The sequence below is a fragment of the Ammospiza caudacuta genome, chromosome 1 (assembly GCF_027887145.1).
Source record: "Ammospiza caudacuta isolate bAmmCau1 chromosome 1, bAmmCau1.pri, whole genome shotgun sequence".
Lineage (NCBI taxonomy): Eukaryota > Metazoa > Chordata > Aves > Passeriformes > Passerellidae > Ammospiza > Ammospiza caudacuta.
The window spans coordinates 118,797,926-118,822,341 of NC_080593.1; the positions used below are offsets into that span (position 1 = coordinate 118,797,926).

At 38.3% G+C, this 24,416-nt stretch overlaps 1 protein-coding gene across 1 annotated transcript in view; it reads left to right on the forward strand.

Moving 5' to 3' along the window:
* Positions 1-21,452, forward strand: part of NKAIN3 (sodium/potassium transporting ATPase interacting 3) — a 310,170-nt gene extending 288,718 nt beyond the window's left edge. The window contains exon 5 of the mRNA XM_058813929.1: positions 21,381-21,452. Coding sequence (XP_058669912.1) covers positions 21,381-21,452 — 72 coding nt within the window. The remainder of the gene's footprint in view (positions 1-21,380) is intronic.
* The last annotated feature ends 2,964 nt before the right edge of the window (positions 21,453-24,416 follow it).

The window sequence follows — 24,416 nt, forward strand, 5'->3', positions numbered from 1 at the left end:
GCTGCTCAAAGTATTAAAATAAGTATTTGCTAATCCTTTATATATGTCTTTCTTTTCAGATTTGAAGTCTCAGCCAGGTTGGGAAAATCAAAAGCATATCTTCCTGTCTCAGAAACACATTGTGCTTGGCTACAGTAGCTTTGCTTTTATGTGTTGTTACTTTTTGCCTGAATTTAGTGCACTCAAGCATTCTCTTGATGCTCTTAATAGTTGCTGCCTATTATTCAGATATCTTCATCCATCTCTTCATGATTGTTCCTAAGGATTTTTTCTCTCCAAGACTCCAGGCTGTTCAAAGCCCATTGGTTTGTTCAAAGTCTGATTAAACTTTTGGTATATCTGACAGGCCCATCTGCAGGGTTTCCAGATTAACCATCTGGAATCATTTGATCTTAAACTGTATTAGAATTGCATTTCAATAAACCCATGCTTGAATGCTACCATGTTTATCCAATAAATACTATCTCAGTATTGGCTTCTATTCACTGAAGAAATTAATTCTCTTTCAGCTGCCACACCTGTAATATCTAGTCAGGTTTGTTTTTGTTTTTTTTTTTTAATTTAGCTTAGGTACTCACTCTGTCATAGAGGGTGCTGTATTTTTATTAAGCTCTTGCTTCTAATATACTATAAAAGTAAGAGTTCAAACAGGTTATGGGCAGGCATTGTAGGAAGATGTGAACCATTTTTAGGATTAGAAAACTTTTCCTGTACTGTGTGAAAACAATTGCTGTGGTTACCCATTCTTCTGTTAATAAATCAGCCACTAGGGCAGTGCAGCTGGATTCACCTAAGATTTGTTGTCCTGCCCCAAGGTCCCCAGCAGCCCCAGGTGTGCCTCTCCTAAGAGCTGCCAAGCTGATCTACTCTAGAGTGAGGCATCTTTTCAATGTAAAGAAATTGCTTTCCCTACGTGCTTTTCTGTGAATTTAACTGAGCTTTGACTGCTGGGTGATCTAGATAAATAAATCCTAAACCCTGGGCTCTCTCTTTTCCTGGTCTTAACTTGCTGCTTTGACTACAAGTTATCTTTGTGAGAGCTGATGACAGAAAATTGCTAAGCACCATGATGGAGTATGTCCTTGAGCTCTGCAGCTGAAGATACTAACCATAATATCCAAAGCATGCCATCTATATGCAATATAAATAAATAAATTTCCAGCAGATCCTGCTTTGAAGGGTAAAATAAGCAAGGCAATAGCATTAGAAAGCACAGTTAGTCTGAAATCCTTGCTAAGCTGCAGATTATCCACAGCTATTTCCATAGCCCTTTGTGGAGTCAGCTGGCCTCCTGCAAGCAAGGAATGAGAAAATATAATGAAGGATTTTGCTCTGGTTTAGGCAGGTTTTTTTCCCACACAACCTCTGGTTCACTTTTAGTATCTCTTCTTTCTCATGGCATTTAATATTTTAATATTTCTTCTTTCCAAATACCTCTCTTTTCTGTCAATTTTCATCATGCATATGAAAAAACTTTAGGAAACAAGGTGAGCTAAGCTGTTAATACCTCTTGTGTATTAGTCATGTTAAACTAACTAAGCTGGGCAGAAGACCAAACTGCAGCCACTCACCTAAGAGAAAGTTGTTATTTTCATATGCACTGCACTTACCATAATTCTTTATTCTTGCTAGTTCAACCCTTTAAAAAATAAGCATATTTTAAGTAGATGGAACTTGATCTGTAAAGCACTTGATTAGCATAAAGGATTCATTATGCTATTCAGATGTTATTAAGAATATGGGAAATGCATGTTAGATGAGTTGCTTACCTTACTGCCCATATGAAAATATCTTTTATATCTGTTTCTGTTTGTAGCTTAGTACCAAAAATGATTTTCAGACACATTAAATCTCTCTTTGAATTAAATGTGTCCCACAGGTAGGAATTCACTTCAGCAGGAATTGGTTTTTACATACTGTAATATAATGATTGGCTTTCTGTGCAACTCATCTTATGAATTTTCACAAGAAGTAAACATATTTGGAAAGTATTTGGGAGATATCTAATGCTACAACTAACAGTAAAAGAAACTAGAAATATCAGTCAAATTATCTAATTTCCCAGGGTTTTGTACAGACAAATAAGCCAAGAAAATTCTTCCCATCTGGATTATTCACCTTCTGTAATGCAGATAGGACACAGCGTGGGCTACAAAACAGATGGGAGAGGCATATAGTGAAAAGGGAAAATAAGAAAACGAACAAAACATTATATGGGAATTGCATTCACTGTTGTTTACTACAAAAACGACAATTTCATTTTCTGACAAAAAGATAAGACAATGGTTATTTTGCTGGTGCAACCTCTTGATCCATTGTAGAAATCTGAGATGGATACAGCTTTCAGAACTTTCTGGCTTGAAATGTTGCAATTATAAAATATTATCTTTCTGTGTAACACTATATTTTTTTCAGCTTTGTTTGTGTGGTTGTTTCAGTAGTTTTTCATTCTCCCCATTTAGGGAAATATCTTGTGGCTTCTAAATTAAAGTATTTGGTGTCATTGTCCTATCCCACCAAGATTTCAGCTGGCTATTTTAAATGCCTTCGGTATCTGTGTCTGGTAAGGGGGTGTGAAGTTACACCTACAAGGTATCAGCCTCCTGGAGTGGCAGCTGGAGGCTTGGCAGAGCAGTTTATGATTCATAAATTTATAGTAGATGCATATGTTAGATATCTATTTACCTTCTGGGTGGGTGTGGACATTTGGACACCTATCTGGCATTGTTTCAGAGGTGTTTCTGAGAAAGAACTATGGAGTTATTCTCATGTACAGTCCAGCCTCCAGCAGTAATTTACTTCCTTTTTTTTTTCTTTTTTCTTGTTGAAGATGCTTAGTGGTTCACGGTGGTGTTTTATTTTGCCATTTGGGAAGGTAATATCCCATCTTGAGTTGTATCTCTTTGCCATCAGAGAATAATACACCCACACACAGCTTGTTTCTGTTTTCAGCTTTGGGCAGATTTCCTGTGTGTCATTTTTTTTTTCATAATAATTGAATCTTGCCCACATAGTAGCCAGCACAAAACCTGAAGCAATCAGATTCTGCTTTGCATCTCATCTGCTCTCGTTACAGCTGTCAGACAAGGTTATACCCTGTCCAGATTCATAAAGACTTTAATTATGTTTTTCATATATTGGTCTGAAAAAAGACAGTTCAACTGTCTTAACATTCTCCCTTACAATGGGTACTCAGCAAGAAGTATGAATCATTATTGACACACTCAAAATAATCTGTCATGCTGCTTTAAAATATTAATGAGAAAAGCCTTGAGTCTTTTGATATTAGTAATTGTTTCGTGTTGTAATTGAATTTGAAAAGCTCTGTTAAGATTTTTATCCTTTGACAGTAACTTATTATTTCTAGAATAAAATTGTTTGATGAGTGGTTTAGGTGGCAGCATTCTGAAGAAGCCCTTTGCACTTCATTTTTCTATGAACAATAAAAACTGACAATGCACTGTAAATGCAGGCTCCCAGGTTCAGAAGTCTTAAAAGAGTGTGTAATTTAGTATCATAAGATTTCCAAGGAGATCATGTTTTCTAGATGCTTGATCATCCTTATAATTCTCATCTGAAACCTTTCTGATTGGTTCTCCTCTTTAGTGAAGGGCAATCTACAAAATATACACAGCCTGTCATCTGATGCCACGCTGCTGCTGTGTTCCAGGGCACTTCTGATTCATCTTGAAATTCCATTTTGCATCCCAGCATGATGTCTAGGTTTCTTTCCCCAGCACTATGACATTATGCAGTCACAGCCTGGGTGTGGTTCATTATTCTGTGGAACTGCTGTGTAGCCCATTGTTCACCCTATTTTGTCTTCAGGTAATTGGTTATTCCATATCCCTACTCAAGTACAGTAATTTGCACTTGAACTGTACTTTTCTCCAAACCCATTGTCCATTTGCCAATATTATTTTAATTCTATTCTTTTCCACCATGGGGTTTGCAACCACTGCCAGCTTACTCCATTTGGAATTGTGAAAGGCACGGTGTCTCTGCAGATAACCCAGTGGCTGCTGAAACTGCTGGGTAGCACCGGGCCCAGGTGGAATTCCATGGAGCCCCATCAACAACTGTCTCCTAATTTGGTGGAAGACGATGAGTAACTATTTCTGAGTGCAGTTTTCAAGCCAGTATTTCAGTCTGTACAACAGTACTTTGGTCTAGTCATAGTTTGCTTAAAAGAATGTCAAGCAATGTCAAAATGCTCACTAAAATCAAGGTTTGTCACATCTGATTCTCCTCCCCTAACTACAAAGCCCATTATCTCTCCTAAGAAGGAACAGACTTGTCATAACATTATTCAGTACTTAACACTTTGTCTTCCTACTAGTATGTTTATTTACAAACTAGTAATTTTATTCATTTCTTTAGGAAGTTTATAGTAAATGAAGTTAGGGATAGAATTCTGTGTGTTCTATTTCCTTTCTTTTTTCTTGTCTTTGTGTAAAGAGATGGGTACAATCTTAGATCTTCTGATCTCTGGCCTCTCCTGTTCTTTTTAAATTCTTACAAATATGTTCTAACATGCTTGAGATTGCTTTAGCCAGACTTCTACATGCTTTGAGGTGAATTTACCCAGACTAGTACATCTGAATTTTTCCAGCTTTCTATTTTAGGCAGATGATCAATAACATACTCTTTCTTAACCTCACCTGAGTCTTTTATGGGTGTCAGTTGCATTACTTCACCAATCACAGGTAATCTTTCTGCTGAAAAAGGGAATAAAGAGGAAAGACACTGAGTTTTTTTGCCACCCTAAGGTCTGTATTCCCCTGAAGGCAATGCTATGGAACACAGCCAAGCCTTGCATCTACCTCTCAAACCCATGCCTTCAGTCCTGGAGGAGATGTTTCCATCTGGAATATAATTATTGCTGCCACATGAACCTGCAGCCTCAGGCAGGGTTGTATCACTGAGGGCTTTGACAGCTCATTATTTGAGCTTGCCCTTTATTAGTTTATGCCACTGAGTATTTTTTTATTATGCTCTATTCTCTTTTTAGTTGTAGCTTGTCTTGACCTTTCTGAGCTCATCCCTATACACTTCTGGTGTTATTTTGTATTTTCTCTGCTAATCTGTATGCAGGTCACCCCGAAGACTGTTATTGAGCAAAATCCATCATTTTCTATGTTTCTGCTTGGAAAAGTTTGTACTTGTTCAGTGTGCGTTCTTCCAGTCAGTCTGATCACTTTCCTGAACTTCTCTTTTTCATAGACCTCATAGACTTGGAAACTATTTTCCATCTCAGGTCACTGCAGTCTAATTCTTGGGTTTCTAATGTCCTTGTCCCACTGTTCTCCTCCCAGATATGTCATCTCTAGTAGTTCAGGACTGCTGTGGTGCAAGCTGTTTTCCCATTCAATGTTTATTGTAGATATTATTTGGTTTATGTATTACAACATCAAAAGGAAATCTCATCCTTCTCTCAGGACTTTCTTTGTGAAAGTGAGTAAGATCATACGAATTTTATTTTTTTTGTAGTAGCACTTCTTACCTCTAAAGAAATATGAGAAATATTTCATGTTTTTCTTCACAATGAGGCAGATTTTTACAAAAACCATACATAAGACAAAATGTTCTAAAACAAGTAACAATATTTATCTAAGAATATTAAAATTTGCAAAAACCCCAGCTCTTAGGTTTTCACTGGGTTCCCCAAATTGCCAAGTTTAATAGTTATAAGAAGCTATATAAGAATTTGATAAATGGAAGGGTAGTTTTATCCAAGTAGATCATCCAGGTCATTGATAAACAAACTGAATAAGAGTGAAGCCAGTACTGATCCCTGGGGAATGCACTGACTACAGGGCTCCGAGTGGATTCCGCTCTGCTGATCACAGCCCTCTGAACTCAGCCATTCAGACAGTTCTTGACCCACCTCTGTGTCCCTTCATCTCACCCACATTTCCTGAGCTTACCTGTCAGGATGTTGTGGGAGACAGTGTCAAAAGCCTTGCTATAAGTATTGCAACTTATTTAGTAAGTAGAGAATGGATTAAAAATCTGAAAAAATACGAAGAGCTCATAGGTTAGTACTGGCCAGACTGACATCAGTTTTAGAGATGGTTGTGAAAATGGGTCCCACAGTAAGTTGAGTAGTATTTTAAAAATGTAACAACTAATGTAACACTTCATTCTTTTCATTTGAGAGGTCTTTTTTTTTCCTTACACTGGTTTTTGTTCTTGAGTATTATTTTTTTTATTACTGTAAAGATCGCCTGATTAATGTGACTTTTTGACTTTTTAAAGACTTACGAATGAAATCTGTAAAGTTTTTTGACATTTTGTAGTAGCCAATTTAGTCTTAATTAAACAAAAAAAGTTCTCCTGGGTGAGCTCCAATCACAACCCATATTTTTCACAATGAATGAGGCTGCAAGGTAATTTTAGATTATGAACTGCTGAGAGTAATCCTAGAAATCTAACTCAATAGCTGATCATCACTCATATCTGTTCTCAATATTTTATGTGGAAGCATCAACATCATATCTTCCTTTTCATCTGGAATAGGGAGCACACCAAACTAAACCATTCCATATGAAATTCAAAACCTGATTGCAAGGAACTTCAATTTACTCCTTTCAATTCAACAAATATTGCGCTGGAATTATAATGTGTACATTAAACCTATAGTTAATATTTTATTCTTTTTCCCATTGTGTGCATTAGATTTCCATGCTTCTAATTTTCCAACTATAAAACTTACAGCTGAATTTAGCAAATGTAAATGGTAATAAATTGACATGTTCAGTGCAGCAAAGATGAGGGCTTAATGTCTCCTGGGTATATTGGCTGGGACTTCCCTGTCATATCTGAAGTCTGGTTTTCTACAGCCTTTGATGAACATCCTTCCCTGAAAAGAGCAGCTTTTGATCCATCTATAGGACTGATCTTTCCAGCATGTTCAGGGTTTTGGTTCCATAGTTTATTTCTGATTTGTGTGGAAAATGTCCTTCCTTCATTTTGTGATGAAAGGCAACAACTTAGTCTGTGATCTGATAATTTGGTTTGATTTTCCATTGTCTTTGTATAATGAAAAGTGCGATTAATTATTTTGTATCATTTTCAAGTCATGCATGATTTTATTTTTTTTATGATTCTGTCATTAATTGTCTCCTTTCCAAAGGTGAATTTGTCTAATCTCTCCCTTTTCTAAACCCACCCATATCTTTGATTATTTTTGATGCTTTTCTCTGTAATTCTGATTCAACCACTTCCTTTCTGAAATGAGCAGAAAGAACTGTGTGTAGCATTGAGGATGCAGGACACAAGGGATTTGTATGGTGGCATAATGATGTATTCTACTTTCTTTCCTCTTGCCTTTCTACTATTTGATTCTCCTTTCTGACTGCTGCTGAGCACTGAGCTGAGGTTTATAATGAACTATTCACAACTTTCCTGAGAGCTAATATCAAATTTAGAGCCTATTACTGTATGTCTATAGTTACAGTTGGTTTTCCTTATGTGCATTACTTTGCATTTATTGACATAGGATTTCAGCTCTAATTTTATCACCCAGTCACTCAATGCCCTTAGATCTGTCTACAACATTTTGCAGTGGACTTTTCATTTGCTTTGCTGCATCATGTAAAACATACATGGTTTTTGCAGCCTTATCCTTTTTGGGGGGCTGGTTGGCAGCAGGCTCTGGAAGAGTCAGCAGTGTGCCCTGTGAGCCAAGAGAGCAAACTCCACCCTTGGGTGCATCAAATACAGCATCACCAGCCAGTCAAGAGGTGATTACACCACTGTGTTTTGCATCAATGTGGCCCCACCTGGAGCTCTGTGGGCAGTTCTGAGCCCCACAGTTTAAGAAGGATGTGAAGGTCCTTGGATGCAGCCAGAGAAGGGGCATCAAAGCTGGTGAAAGTGCTGGAAGACATCCTGTGAGGAGCAGCTTAGGACATTCAGCTTGCAGGAGAGAAGGAGGCTGAGGGGTGACCTCATTACTCTCTCCAGCTTTCTGAGGAGGGCAAGTGTACAAGCAAGTGCTGATCTTTTCTTCAGAACATGTGGGAATGGTTCAAAGCTGCCCTGTGAAAGTTTAGACTTGACATTAGGAAGCATTTCTTGACTAGGAAAGTAGTGCAACACTGACACAGGCTCCCCAAGGAGGTGCTCGATGCCCCCAATCTGTCAGTGTGCAAGAGGCATTTATAAAATGCCCCTAACAATAAGCTTTAGCCTTTGGTCAGAAGTGAAATAGTCAGGCACTTGGACTAGATGATTGTTGTAGGTCCCTTCCATTTGAAACAGCCCAGACCTATTCTGCTCTTGTCTATGAGGTTAAGAGATGAACAGTTTTTATTCCATGGCAGCTACTGTAACTACTGAGAAGCTGTGGTTAGGGATCTGGTCAAAGAAATTTCTGGAGGTGTGTTCTGAATCAATTGAATTATCCCCCTGAGGGCTTTAATGTGGGACATGGCTTTCCCTTTCCATTATTTTTCCTTCTACGCCATTCTGTTATGTTTGTCCCCGTGTCCTCATATTGAATAATTACAGTTTGTGCCAGTTTGCTTATTGCAGAGGCCAGACTGCCTCTTTTATTTTCCTTTTGGTCTAAACTGGCTTTTGTAAAAGTTAACATTTCAAAGAACTGTGAGAGTTGCCATTAAAACAGACCTACCTGTGTTTCTTTTAAATGAGCCAGCTCTACTTCTGCTCACACTATGAGGGAATTGCTTCAGCAGGGGAAAGAGTGACATAAAGTTTAACCTCCCAGGTATTTATTCAGCTAGTCTGAGCTGCACAGCAGGGTTTAGTAGGCTAAAACTTATTTGTATCTGAAAAGAAGAAAAGAAAGAGAGCTCAAACACTCTGTCCAAGAGCACAGGAACCCTAGAATGCCCATTCCAGATGTCCAAAAGTGCCTGTTTTGGTGATACCTTCAGCTTCCCCTATTGTATTTGCAGGGAACACCCTGACAAAGGTAGGAATGATGCATCTGGCTCCATGTTCTCAGAAGGCTAATTTATTACTTTATGATACTATATTATATTAAAGAATACAGAAAGGATACTTACTGAATGCTAAAATGATAATAATGAAAAGCTGTGACTCTTTCCAGAGTCTCGACACAGCTTGGCACCAATGTGCTAAAGAGTCAAAACAACTCACATCAGAATCCAATGAAACAATCACCTGTGGGTAAACAATCTCCAAACACATTCCACACATGAACACAACACAGGAGAAGGAAATGGGATAAGAATTGTTTTCCTTTTCTCTGAGGCTTCTCAGCTTCCCAGGAGAAAAATCCTGAGTGAAGGGATGTTTTAAGAGAATGTGAATGCCACATGCCCCTGTGTATAATAAGGTTCCTTCCAATGACTGAGGACCTGTTTTTGAGGCTCTGGTGTCCCTCATGTAAAGAGAAGGCTTTCTTGGCAAAGATGCATCCCAGTTCTGGATGTGCAGAGAAGGAGGAGAAGTAGGTTAACATTTTCTCTGCCTGACATAATCTCCTTCAGGCTGGGTAATCCAGAGTCTCTCTTTATACCAAAACATGACCCAAAAAGGCACAATCATCTCTGTCCTCAATTAAATCTGAGCTTGTTTCCCAGAAATAAACTACCTGCTGTAGCCAGAAGCTAAGCCTAGATGAGCCAGAGTCAGGGAGTCCAAAGATGCTTCCATGTGAAACCTGTCTCCAGTCAGGACAAACTCAGTGCGTTAAATGAGCAGTAACCTTTACCAGGTGCAGGCTCTCTTGCTGCATTTGCATTTCTTTGCAGGAGTAGCCTCATGGCAGGAGTTAGGGCCAAATCTACCTCCCATATGCTAAAACATCCTGACGCTTGGCTCTGGGGCAAGACAAGAAAATGCCTCCCATACACCCAAAACATGGGAAATGAGGGTACACACTCACTGGCCACAAAGGGATGCTTTTGGTGGTTTTGTACTGATAGTGGGAGAAAAGCCCTTTCCAGAAAGGCTCCAGTGTAGCTTGTGTATTTGCATTCTGCCTGATTACAGGCTGAGCTTAGATACCTTGGGAAGGAAATACTGCTTTGGTATTCACCCTGGGCTTCAGGCTGCAGAATCAGGCTCAGATAAAGGCAAAGGGAGCAGTGGGGTGTGGTGTCAAGTGAAAGCAGAAGAAACAGGAGTGAGCAGGACATGAAGCCACAACACATATACAGAGACTTTCTACTGCAATCAAATAAACTGTGCCAGGGACGTGTGATATAAGAGATCACGCTGGGTCAGACATGACGGGAGAAGCGGCTTTGAAAATTCATTAGACGCTGATAGAAAGCAAAGCTTCACTGCAGTTCTTGATAGCTTTTCTGCCCAGTGGGAATCCAGCACAAAAGCCTTTTAGCGCACAGTTTAACTGGGAATACCTGAGCAAACTGATAACATTGAAGCTTTTATGGTATTCTTATTTCTCACATATCACAGCAGACCACTCCACGAAGGATTATAAGGACAAGTGTGTGTGTGTGTTTATGTACATCCCTCTGCACATTCGGGTAGCAGCTTGAACGAATTAAACAATGTTATCCATAGTGAAAACTACAGTGGGAAGGATCAAACAAGGACGTGGCTTTCCCCTTCCACCATCTTTCATCCTACAACATTCTGTCATGTTTGTCCCTGTGTCCTCATATTGAGTAATTACCGTTTGTGCTGAGTGAAGAGGCTTCTATATTTGCTGCCAAGCACATAAATTCTTCCTTGTTTCTAATTATAGCATTGTTCCTTCCAAAGACAAAAAAACCCAGTTCAACTGTGGCTCAATACTGAATCATTTGTTCTATGGCTTAAATATGGCATATTTATACACAAGCAAAAGCACACATGGGATAGGTCATCTACTAAATATGCTGTTAGATGGAAATTGATTAAGAAAAACAAAGGAATGATCAAGAAAGATCATCATAACTCCACCTTTTCTATCTGTCATCTGCTATTGTTCATCACCCTAGTATATCAACAACAACGCACAAAAAGGCAAGAAATGTGTGGTGGGCATAGAAGGGGGTTATTTGGTGTGATTTTCCTTGCATATATTAAGCAAAATAATAATAGAAAAAGAACACCGAACTACACAATGTCCAAAAATATTTTTGAATTGATTCCCACAGAAATACTGTATGCTACTTTTCTGCCCTACCCTGCAAACCAGATTATAAGAAAAGTTTTCAGAAAATCTGTGCTAATTCATGCTGCCTTATATGAATTTTTACACTCTTGTGAATTTTAACCACCTCTAGGTTATTATTCAAAGCTTTTATTACTGTGTGATTTGATTAATGGCCATTCTAAGCTATTGCATGTCATTCAGGCTTTGGAGATTACTTTTGAGGTGCATTTCTGTGTCAGCCACTCCTGCAAGTTCTCTCAGAAGGTTCCACTTGGGTCAATAATATGAGCAGGCTGGTAAGGGTAGAAGTTAAATTCTTACTTTCCATTCATTGGATCATACAGCATTTCCTGTATGAGATTATGTGATGGCTTTGGGTCTATATTTTTGTGTTGCTTTTTGTTTTTCTCTGAGGTATCATAGAATAGTTTGGATTAGAAGGGACCCTACAGATCATCAGATTCAACATCCCCTGCCATAGGCATGGACACCTCCTGCTAGACCAGGTTGCTCAAAGCGCCATCCAGCCTGGCCTTGAACATTTCCATCCACAACTTCTCCTCTGGGCAACCTGTTCCCCTGCCTCAACACTCTCACACAGGCCCCTTGTCCTATCACTTGTAAAAAGTGCCTCTGCATTGGAAGGTGCTCTAATGTCTCCCCAGAGCCTCCTCTTCCCCAGGCTGAGCAGCCCCAGCAGTTTCAGCCTGTCTTCACAGGAGAGGCTCTGATCATCTCCATGGCTTCACTCCAGCAGGTCCATGTCCTGCTTATGTTGGGAGCCCCAGAGCTGGACACAGTCTTGCAAGAACAGAGGAAGGGAATCACCTCCCTCGACTTAATGCTGTGGCATAACTGTTGTTACTGAAAGCTTTGCCATTTTTTTTCATTTGATTTTAAGCCATATTTACAGATTAACAGGAGCCAGGATAATATTATGTTCTTTCTTTTTAATTAAGTATTTAAGATATATCTATAAAGATGCTTGGCTAATAGTGGGGATCAGACTGTTATAATTCACTGAAATCTTGAACTAGACATTTTTGTTTGCATGTCACAGTTTGTTTGTCTTTAAATGGCTACTGCCTTATGGTAATATAATTGTTTCATGCATGTGTTATTTACATTGTACATGAAGGGAAAGAAATTATTCAGTAGAAAAGAAGTCATTCTTACAGATTTCAATGCATTGTTGGAATGAAAATACATTCTCTGTGTCTGTTGTAAGAAGTAAGTGGAAATAATGCTCTCATTATGTGCCTTCAGATCTAATAAGGAGGGAAAAATATCTTTTGGCATTCTATCAACAAAGAACATCTTTCATAATTGCAGTATAAGCAGTGAAAGAATTTTAAAAGGAGTATTAGCATAAAAAATGGCCAAGATTTGCAATATTCTGTTGTTCTAAAAGCAGTTTTCTTTTGTGCCCCCTGCATGCATAATCAGTTTCCCTGGGATTCAAAAACCTTCCCAAGTACCTTGTCACTTGCCAAAGAGATTTACTTTGGCTTTAGTCACGGCAGACATTAAGTATGTGCAGCTTAGGTGGAGATAAAGTCATTACCTGATGAGTTCTTTAGGAAATACTTTGGGTTACAAGACACCATCAAACTGAATTTTATATCAAAAGATAGGAAATATAGTGTGATCTGCAAGTACCTCTGAAATTATCCTTAACACTGAAAAGTAAAGGTGAATGCAAATAAAAGCAGGTACTTAGAAAATATAAAAAACAAGTAACACAAAGTCAGTTTGGCAGAAATGAAAGAAGGTCATTTTTTCGCCTGCCTATTGTAAAATTAGATAAAAAAGGTTTTCTCAGTTTCTGTTATTCAGCTGACAAACTAATTAGTTATTAAATTAAATATGAGAACTTTGACCCTTTCTTAGGATGACTTTTATTTTCTTTATGCACTAGACAAAAGCCAGATCTAAAGTCTCACTTGTTTATCCAGTTCTTTTTTGGTGATTTTATTAATTCTGCTCAGATGTAGATCTCCTTTCTCTTTCTTCTTACCACCCTCATCCCCTTCACTTTCCATTGTTTAGCTCTTAAACTTTCAACGTTTAAGGTTGACTTTATTTTGCACTTTTGACTTTCAGTGTATCCAGCTATATCATTAACAAACAATTAATATATTTCAAGATAAAACACTGTTCTGACCAGTCATGTTTAAATACTGTGTTCAGTGTTTTTACATATTGAGACTTCCTTTTCATTCCAACTAGGAAACTTAGATCTTTATCACACAGCAGACAACCAAATAGATAAGAATTAATGCTTAATGGTGTTTATTCCTAATCTCTTCTCTGAGAAAAGGACAAAGGTTCCCAGATCACTTCTGTCGCCATAACTCATCTTGGAGTACACCAGTACCCCAGCCTAGTCTGTGAGGGTTGTTCTGATATTATCACAGTGCTAACAGAGTACCTAGGTGAAATTCTGTGACCTATGTAAATATACACAGGATTGGATTGCACAGTTTGCTCAAAATCCTCCATCTTTCAGATCTCAGAACACAAAATATTATTTCTAAGGACTTGAAGCAAAAAAAAAGGAGGGAAAATAACCCAAAGCTAAGCTGAAGAGCAAGAGGGGAGAGAGAGCACACGCACTGTGTTTCCCTTCTTGCTCTCAGTCCTGACAAAGCTGGAACACATCTTGGTAACATAACACATCAGTCCTTCTCTTAACTGGTAAAGTAATTTTGGGCAACTGGGTAACAGGGTAGTTCTGCATTTTTGCTGCTGGAGAAATAAATTCCCAGACCAAGTGCAAAGTTTCTGATCTTGGCCTGGGAAAATTAGATTGCCGATACAATTTTTAATTTAAAGCCCAAGAGACCCTGTGGGAACAAGGACTTGTGAGAACAGCAAATACAGGGTAGTACTTCAAAAAGCACAGTAGCTAACAGCTGTAAGTAGTCTCTTCCAGCCTGCTGCTGGGCCCAAGCAGCTAAATGGTATTCAAGAGGAATTGTCTCCTGCAGTATTAGCCAACAACTTCTATGCATTTTAAGAACAGACATTTTAGGATCTGCTCAATTGCTTCTCCATGGAAAATATATAGCAAAAGTCCTCACAAGCTCCTGTCACCCATTTTTAGAGTCCTTAGCACATTTTAAGAGAGTTGTAGTCTCCAGGATCTCTCAACTGCATCTACAAATGGCGCAGCTGGATCAGACAGGCTCTGTGCTGTGCTGATTAAATTGGTAGACAATAGCCCTACAGCCTGAATTTTATTCAACTCAAATCAAATAGATTTTAGGAAGATGAAGGAGAGGAAAAAAAAAACAAAACCAGACATCACAGAGTACTTCAGCTATTGCTGCTACCTTTTCCCGCTATGTTTTCTGGACAATTTTCCAGTTGTTTGTGCACTTTTATGGTTTTAGATTTCTAAGTACTTTCAGGTTGAGCCTCCCCCTGCTACCAATGTAAAATATTATGCATTTCATAATATAATTCTGGAAAATGCAAACATACATTTGAGACTGTCTGTTCTTTAATTTTAAAAATTGCATTATTCAGTTTTGAAATTATCTATAGTTTTACAATATGTTTCTAGTGAAATGTTTAAAATCATGCACATAGGGTACATAATTGTATAGAGTCATATAATTGGATAACTCTATACTATAGTAGCAAATGGTTATTATTATGCTCCAAATATATACTGCTGTTACTCTGGATCTTTTTCCTTTGTCATTGCCTTGAAATGTGTAGAGTTATGATTTCTTTGTGCCTGATAATCCTATTCATATTTCTATCTTGCTGAATCGTGAATGCACACAGATACTGGGATAATATCCTGTTTCCCTTATGTATCTTCCATTCTGATTTAGCACTTTTCTAGACTTTAATGGAGGAAAAGGGTTTACAGTCCTCTCTGCAGAGTAGTAAAAGTGTTAGTGGCAAATAGGTAGCTAAGATTAACTACTCATGTTTCAACTTCTCCTCAGTGGTTGTTAACTCTTGTGAAAATGCTAATCAGGAGACAGGGTAATAGGCAGGATGCTTTGTAATTGAATGCATTTTTACTTTTTTGCTCAGTAAATTCACTCTTGCTACATAGTTTCCATTTTATAAGTTAAATTTAAAACATTTTGTCAAGCTTTGTATCCTACAATTTTTTAATGCATAAAGATTCAATTCTAAAAGTTTCTTCTCCATCCGTATTCCCTCAGTCTTTGTAGGAAATTAGGTTATAGTGAAATATCTTGCAGAATAAAAGGAATTGTGTCTGCCAAGTTACATTTTTGAAGAACCCCAAGACATAAATAAGAAATAACGATTTTCAGTTCTTATCAGCAAAAAAGAAGTCAGGAAAAAGCTGTGTTCAGTGCAATGACAAGCTGGGTGGACTAGATGTGTACAATGAAGAGTATGAAGTTTCCATTTTCTCCAATTTTCAGATTGGAGAAATCTTCCAAATCTAGTTTACCTACAATGTCACACACATCCTCTTGGAGCCAGGAGTACTGTACATTTATTTTGTTTATGTGGATGGTTCCATGTTGATGCAATGAGATCTCTACAAATCTCTTTGTAATTGCTTAACTGTGGTAAATGACCTGTTGTACACCTGACCTTGAAGATTAACCTGATAGCCCAGGGCTCTGCTTCATGTAATCCTAAATACTTAGGAAAGACTCACATATCTGCTGTGAACCAGTGCAACTGCAGTATGAGAAGCTGATAGGAAAGTAATCTCATACTGTGAGAGTGTATTCAAAGGCCACAGCTGATGATGACAAAGCAAAGCAGGAAGACTTAAATCAAAATTATCCAAATCATCAATTTTAATAAAAAGCATTTCAGTCTTCAGCAAATGGCCTTGATTGAAAACATCGCTCTAGTTTTATTTTGCATTTGTCCTTGCTTTCCTAAGGAAAGGTTAATCCACATTAAGTAGCAACTATTAAAATACATTAATTAGCAAGTAAACATACATTTTTGCACTCAGTTTGATTCTTATTTTTAATAGGATATATTCTAGTAATATCCATTTTATTAAAGCAATTATATCTCACAGCATATATTTGCTCAAATGATTAGTTTTTTAATTTCTTACGTGTTTTAATAGTTTCTCTCAGTTTAATGATGGACAATTATATAATCTAATTTCACTTTACATTTCATGGAGATGTCCATAGCTTAAGCCTGGAGATTTTAGTTAGACTAAAGCATTAGGGTCCTCTTGAGAACCTGCTGCCTGCATGGGAGAAAAATAACAGAGACTACTAGTATTTTATTTCTACCTAAGGATATCAGCAGAAAAGAAATTATGCATCAAAAGCCTTGATAATAGCATCATTCCAATGTACCCATGTTCCACTAATAAAAAATCCCTTTGTGGACTCCCCACTGAAGTCTCAGCCAACTTATAGCCTAGTTGACAATTGTTTCTCACATCCTGAGCCTATCCTTCACTATGACTTGGAAAATTCAGCCACACTTCTCATCTAGTCATTGAAGAAATAAGGTTTTTGGTAGGAAAATTCTGATGGGTCTGAAAATACTGTGTGGTCGTGTCCAAAGAATTATGGCTCAAGGTTCAATAACAAGTGATATCACTCAGGGGCCCACAGTGGGACCAGTGTTATTTCATGTCTTCGTTACTGACATAGCAGTGTTGCCTGCACCCTCAGAGGTTTTGCTGATGGCACCAAGCTGGGTGGTGCTGTTGATGGGCCTGAAGGATGAGATGCCACCCAGAGGGACCTTGGCAGGCCCAAGGAGTGGGCTCGTGTGAGCCACGTGAACTTCAAAAAGGCCACGTGCAAGATCTTGTACCTGCATCAGGGCAATCCCTGATAGCAGTACAGGCTGGGGGATGAATGGCTGGAAAGAAGCCCTGCTGAGAACAATTTGGAGATCATGGTGGATGGCAAACTTAACATGAGTCAACAAAGTGCAATTGTACCCTTGGCTGCATCACAAAAAGTGTAGGCAGCAGGTCAAGGGAGGTGATTCTACCCCTCTACTCTGCTTTCATGATACACCACTTGGAGGGCCATGAGAATATTTGGAGGGCTGAGAGACTTGGGGCTATTTAAACTTTATTTTGGCCTTTCCATATATAAAGGGGGCTTTTTACCATGGTCTGTGGTGAGAGGGCAAAGGGTAAGAGTTGTAAATTGAAAGAGCATAGATCACGATTGAACATAAAGAAGACATTTTTTAGAATGAGGGTGGTGAGGAATTTGAACAGGTTGCCAAGAGGAACTGTGGATGCTCCATACCTGAAAGTGTTCAAGAACAGGCTGGATGAAATTTGAGAAACTTGACCTAGTGAAAGATGCTCCTGCCCACAGCAGGGAGGTTGAACCAGGTTTAAAGTCCCTTCCACCAAAACCTCCTGTGATTCCCTGAAATATTTTATGCATTGTTTATTCTTTCTAGAGAAAAATGTGTAACCTAACCACTCTATAGATGAAGGCAGAGGACAGCAGCCTTTATCCACAATTTCCCACCTGATTTTCTGCAGAATAGCACTGACAGGCATCTTCTGAGACACCTAACAGCCTGGGCTCTTCAGGTAAGACAGGGAGTCTTGTACAGTGCAGGGATCCCAGAAAGTTTCCATGCCTTGAAGTCAGTGTTGTCAAGACAAGGCCTCCTGGCCGTCTGTATTTCTCTATGGATCAAGGCAGAGGCTCCTATTTATGCTTTCAGGTGCTAGTGATCTTTGATGCTTTGGACATCTTGTTCCAACCCCTTCATTGGTCCCTTTGAATGATTACTGCAACTCAGGATGACCAAATTAGGAATCTTCCAGCTCATGTGCATCATAATTGCTTTGGTTATCAGGGAACACACATTTAAGTCTATCACTTGGTGCCAGGCAAATAGCCAGCATTTCCAGTACTAAGACTGGCAATTAGCCTGGTGGCTAGATGGGTTCACATGAGCATAACACTATTAATTAAACAGCAGCTGTGTTAATCAAGATACCAAAAGCAATTTGTTGGAATAAATATTTTATGAGCATGCGCATCAATAACACAAAATAAGAGGATTTAATTGATTAATTTACAAAAATATTCACACAGTGGTGGCTGTAACTCTGTTTAAGGACTTGGAAACAGTCTCATCTGTCAAAGGGTATATTCCCACTTTATCACTTTGTGTTGATGGTGCTGTAGATATCACTTACCCAACTATAACTACTTGTTTTTTACAAGCCAAGCATTGCTGACCCCTCAAGCAGCAATACCTGGCAATTGATGCTAAAGGGTTCCTTTTTTCTCCTTGTTGTTTTATTCTTTCAAAAAAATGCATTCTGACTTTTAACTACAGAAAGATTTGGATTATGGAGGGCTATTGTTATTCACCTCATCTTTTTCTTCCTATTGAAAAGACCACAAAATTGAAAGAGAGCGCATATATACTTTTTTTATTTCTCCTAGTACTAATAACTAAACAGATGGTGTGTTTTAAACGAATATACATCATAAATATAACAGCTAGCAGTGATTTCTAATGCTGAGGAATATAAAGAAATATATTTCTGAAAAGTAGAAAAAGGTTGCTGATTTTGCAAAAAGGTCACAGATTGGACAAAGTGTGTTTCAAACATTGAAGAGAGTGGGGAAAGATTAAGGAGAAGGTCTACTAAAAGAGCAGGATGTAAACTCTTTGGACTGTTAAAACTCAGGCTTGTCATGACCCACATTTTTGGAAGACTTTTTTGAGTAGTTTTCCCCATGCTTTCTCTGTGTCAGGTCATTTATTACTTGTTAGAGTGGAAGTCTTGCTGTGCTTTGTCCACTTGCCCAACATCTTAGACACTTGAGAAATATGCTGGAAGCACTTAGATACATTTTATATAATATGCATGGATATAGAGCCCACATGTACATATAAAGAAGGAAATGCATTTATAAAAATAAAGCTAATTTAATACAGAATACTACTAATAAGAAAAAAAAAATACATTATGGGAAAGAGTAAATAATTCTAATATTTGATCTTCCTTCACAAAAACTTAACCCACAGCCTGTACTACAATTAATTTCTATCATGTTCATTATTTGCTCAGCAGCTTTAATCTTCAAAATATTTTAGTCGTTTTTAAGAAAAAGAAACAAACACCAGTGACTTATGCAGTCAAATTGCACAACACAAATGGTGATCAGGAAACATTGTAAATAAACAGGTGACATCCTGTTATGAAAAATCACCTGAGTTCTGGTTTTTCCAAGGTACTAATACAATATTTTTAAATTATATGTAACCTTCAGGTGGCACAAGCTCTGCATCTCAGGTATGATTTGTCTTTTGATCTCTTGGAAGACTTCATATTGTATTGTTTAGTTGTCATGCCTGAAAGGTGCTCTAAACTGTGAAGTTTAAGGAAAAAAAATGTATTTAATCTGCCAAGGAGTCTGTAAGACACTGCTGGCCCTGGGTGTGCTGGCAGCTGATCCATAAGATCCCATTGTCATTAATAGCAGGAGCTGGACTGCTCCGAACCACCCAGACAACTCTCAGCAGGCAAAGTGAGCCCTGCCGTGTCTGTGGGTCCCATCCTGCTGCAGCCCCATGGCACCAGGCTCATGGGGATGGGCAGCTCTGGCATGGATCCATCCCAGCCTCCTCCAGAGCTGGATTGTGTTTAGCTGGTCAGAGCATCAGTGCTGCTCACCTGAGAGAGGCTGTGGCAATGCCACGCAGCAAACTGGACACCAAAAAGCAGTCAGGGAAGCTGCTGATGCTGTGTCTGCTCAGAATGAGAGAAAAGTTGGATTGAAGTCACTTTGTGAACACAGCAGTGGGGTGAATGCCCTGGAGAGGAAGCTGTGACAGGGCTGTGCCACGGCGCTGTGACAGCCCTCATTCACAAGTAGCTCAGCCTCAGCATACTGTAGCTTAATTCTCCATGGGAAGATTAATCCCTTGGAGAAGGATTAGGCTGCAGTGAACTAGGGCCACTTTATTTCTGAATGGAAAAGGCCACACAGGGATTTAATGCACTTTATCTTATGTGCATTGATTTCACAGCTTTAGTTAATTCATCTTAACTTCCCTGAATTCCCTTGTGTGGACAAGCTTTTTGTCTGCAGAGAGGTTTTTGGAGCTGCTTGTAAAGCTCCTCATGCCAGGAGCCCAACCAGAAAGCAGGTTGGAATGATTTTTCTGGTTCTGAAGGGGCTTATACCTGTCTAGATACTATTAAATTACCTCTTTCTCAGATGGCTGATCCGTGACATCCTTAGAATAACTATTTTAATTAGATTTTTTGAATGGACCAGAGAAAAAGGAGTGTTCTTAAAACTAATCTCTGGGCTATTTTTGAAATCTCTCATGAACAGTCTTTTCAAGGCTTTCAGATGGCATGAATTGTGCACAGCTGCACAAACAATATTTTCTTAAGATTGGACATGTCTGGTTGTGCAGTTTAATAGATTTCCTTGCCCAGTGGGATTTTCTTCATCTTTGGTCATGGTCATAAGAAAGCATTTTGTCTATATGGATAAGGAGAGAGTGGAGTTTCTATTTCTTTATCCTAAAGATCTCAATCCCTTCCTCTTGGTGGCACAAGTGACACAGATCTAGGTTAAGGAAGATGCTTTCATGGGGGCTGCTGTTAAAATAATGGCATGGTTTGACTGTTGTTGTTCTTTGGGGAAATGTTGTTGTTCATTTCCTGCATAGTTGACATGAATTACATCAAATAAAGTGTTTCCTGATGTCAGTGAATCATAACCCAGTTTTACTGTTCAGTTACATCATGACAATTCACCTATCAATTTAAAATTTTGCCTAACAGTTCTTCACTGGGACACTTTATATAGCACCAAAAGATATCTCCTGTGGATTCCACAGAAGTGTTAGTATGACTTAATTCAGTAACAGTCAATAAATATTTTGGCATTTTGGTAAGCATATGAGGTGCATAGAGGCTGACATTCATGTGGGAAAAGCCATGTGAGAGCAGAGGTATTGAAGAACAAAGAAATGTAAATAACAGCTGAGCATCAGGCTACAGATGTTTTCCACCAATATTACTCAATAGTAGTACTCATCAATACTGATCCCAGTGAGACTAGGAAAATATTTTAAAATATAAAATGCATATTTATATATAAAATATAAGTTATATAAATGAGCAAATGTGAAGAAATTAGTTCTTTACACTGAAATTTGTAAATTCAGGAAATAGAAGTAAATATCTTTAAAATTTAGCTGTGATACCTGTATTTATCATTGTAGTAACAGCTTTATAAGTGTTCAACGTGTTCTAATGATGGCTTTTCCTCTTTTTTTCACACAGCTGATTGGATTTGTGTACGCCTGTTACGTGATCAGTATTTTCATGGAGGAGGAGGACAGCTGTAAGTACTGATACACACCTCACCATCCCTGGAGCCAAGGTACCTGGGCTGAAACTTAGTCTTGCATTAAACTACCAAGGCAAAGAACAGTTTGAAAAATGGCAGAATCTGGCATTCATGTACACAACCAATTATGCTTAAAGACATACTTATTTAGGTACTAACAACTTATCAAGGTGGGATGGCAATTTCTTAACTGCTTCGTAGGGATTTGTGTACGTCTTACATGAGCCAGTCAGAGATGAAAATTATATGATCCATTTTGCATACATATAGATATATATGCCTTTATGGATGCACATTTACATTTGAATCAAAGCTCCTGAAACATCTTAATCTGTTTTTCCAATGGCATCTTTATCAGCAGTAAAATTTATGGAGAGGACAAACCAAGCCATTTGCAGTGTGCAATATCATTCTGATCAATAATTAGATACACCTGATCTATGCTTACAGACACCTAGACCATGTATTTAAAATGCTGACCCCATATTCTTGACATCCTCTTGTCAATGAAACCCTTATATACGTACTCTTGTTGTTCCACAAGTTTGAAAACGTGCACATCTTAAGAAAGTATTTCTCAAAAAGTCACTAAGAGACTATTGGAAAAATCTGAATATGATGAACATTTTGGTAGGATTCTATGTGAAAAGTGTTTGTGAGAATTCTCTGAGGATGTCACCATACCCACATGACTGGAATAACCATTGGTAAAAGCAGTAGAGAGAATGGAAAAATATTGGATGAGCAGAGGAGTGAACACAAGAACAAATTTAAAAAAGGAACAACGTGTGATCATTTAAATTACTTCTTATTTATGAGGAGGCAAACGGTAAAATAGCTCTCTCTAGGGGAAAAAAAGAACTAATGTCAGTAGCATTTTATGGTTATAGCATAAATAACATGAAGCTAAATATTTATTTATAATTTTTATTCATAAATCTTTACATAGTTGTTCTCTTTTTTCACAGAATAGGTCTAGTGGGTGAATATCATAGGAGAAATTAATTTAGTTTGTAGGAAGGTATTTGATAATACCTGGAAAATCTTATTGAAAACATAATTCAAGTAATTCATGTGTGTGATGGAAAAGCAGATTGTTTCATTGAAAACAGTGTGAAGGACTATAAACAAAATATTTTTTTATTGCTACAAATGGTACAATGTTCAGTTCTCCATCATAATGCAACAGACATTAGTATCAAATCTATTTTAACACTTTTATTTAAAGGTTTTATTAAGAAGAAAATATATCAAAGAGATCCTCAGATAAAATTGAGTGGTAAGGCATAAGCACTTACAGGGTGTGCACATATTGTACTGTGGAAAGGCAAAAGGAGCCTGGATAAAGACGGATGCTGTAAAGGAGAAATATGAACACCTGGAGAAGAAACATAAATAAAATGTAGGGCTTGAGGAGAAAAAGCCCAGAAAATGCTTCCTAGGAGAGCTGGAAACTGCCAGTTAGGAGGAACTGGTAACACAGGGCATCAGCAGATGGCACAGCAGCACAGTGGCTGGGTGGTTTGGGATTCATAAACACAGCCTTTGCTCGGTGAAATCCAGACACTGCTCCTGTGCCTATGGCTGTGATGAGTCAGGCAGTAGCCAGGGCTTCATAGAGATAGCTGGAAATTTTATGAGACAGTCACTAAATGCTAGGAACAGGGGGGCTACATCAGCTGTTAGGGAAAGCCTGCAGGTGATGAGGAAGACACAAACTGCAGTGCCTTTGAAGGAGAAACGCGCATGCACATCCACACCCACATGCCAGCACAGATGAATTGGTTCCTGGGAGGACAGAGTCTTCCATTTTTACAAAAATATGTTATATTGCTGTAGGCTCTGGTTAGCGCTTTGTAGTGTGCTTCGCACACTGTTTTAGGCAAGTGTGGAAGACAAAACTCTCAGGAAACTTTCCATGTTCATGGAAACTACAGTCACGTGCTACAGACCATACGTGACTTACACACTCAAGGCCTCACAAGAGGGTTTTTTCCAAGTTAAGGGCCCTGTTCACTTTGAAAACATGTCTAGTTCAGAAGAGATAGGGGCTTCTTCATTTTCCTCTGATGGTGGTTTTGAGGGTTTTGAGCCATACAATACAGATGGAAATTTAATTCACTGAGAATGGAGAACAGGTAACATATTTATCAACCAATAGAACACATCAAGTGCTAAGGTGACCCAGTATGTAGACCTAACCCATTCCCATTCTCCTCAACTGACTCAGGGGTCTGCATTTAATTTCTGCTTGTCTTTCAGAACTGTCAATGACAATTTACTTGTCTGTTACAAGTGAAAATCACCTCACTTGTCTTGGAAAATATGGTGTAATGTCCTTTGTTAGGAATGGACAAGTTTCCCATTTCACTTGTATCTTTACATTTGATCTTCTATACTCTTGTGTGAATAGGTTTTCTTTGTTGGCAGAGAATGACCTGGGGCAGGGGCCAGAGCAGTGCACAAAGGACAGAAAAAGAGTAGCAAAGAAGTGGAATAGATGCAGCTAGGAGATTTTACAACCATTGAAAAGAAGTATTTTCTGACTTGCTACTTTTTTATTGCCTTCTAAGATTCTAAATTGGATCAAAGCAAATAAGCAGCCCATTAATATCTCACTTTGTGTCTTAGTGCCCATTTGTGTTTTAGAGCCCTCTGTGTTTATAGATAAATGCATTATAGACAAGTGTTAACCCCTTCATAAGATTCCCACAAATATGTTTTGAATAAAGAAATGTCTGTTTAAGGCACAGTAAGAAAATTGTTTAGTTTGATAATTAGCTGAGAAGAACAGGACTTATTCTGGAGAAATTCACATTGCTAACTTGCAGCATAATGAACAGAAAATTATTCTAGATGTAAGCACAATGGTGCTTCAAAACATATTGAAAGTAGACTGTTTATATTAGGAAAAAAGTCCAAAAACCTGCAAGTAAGACCAATTTTATGCATTTAAATATGATGCAGCA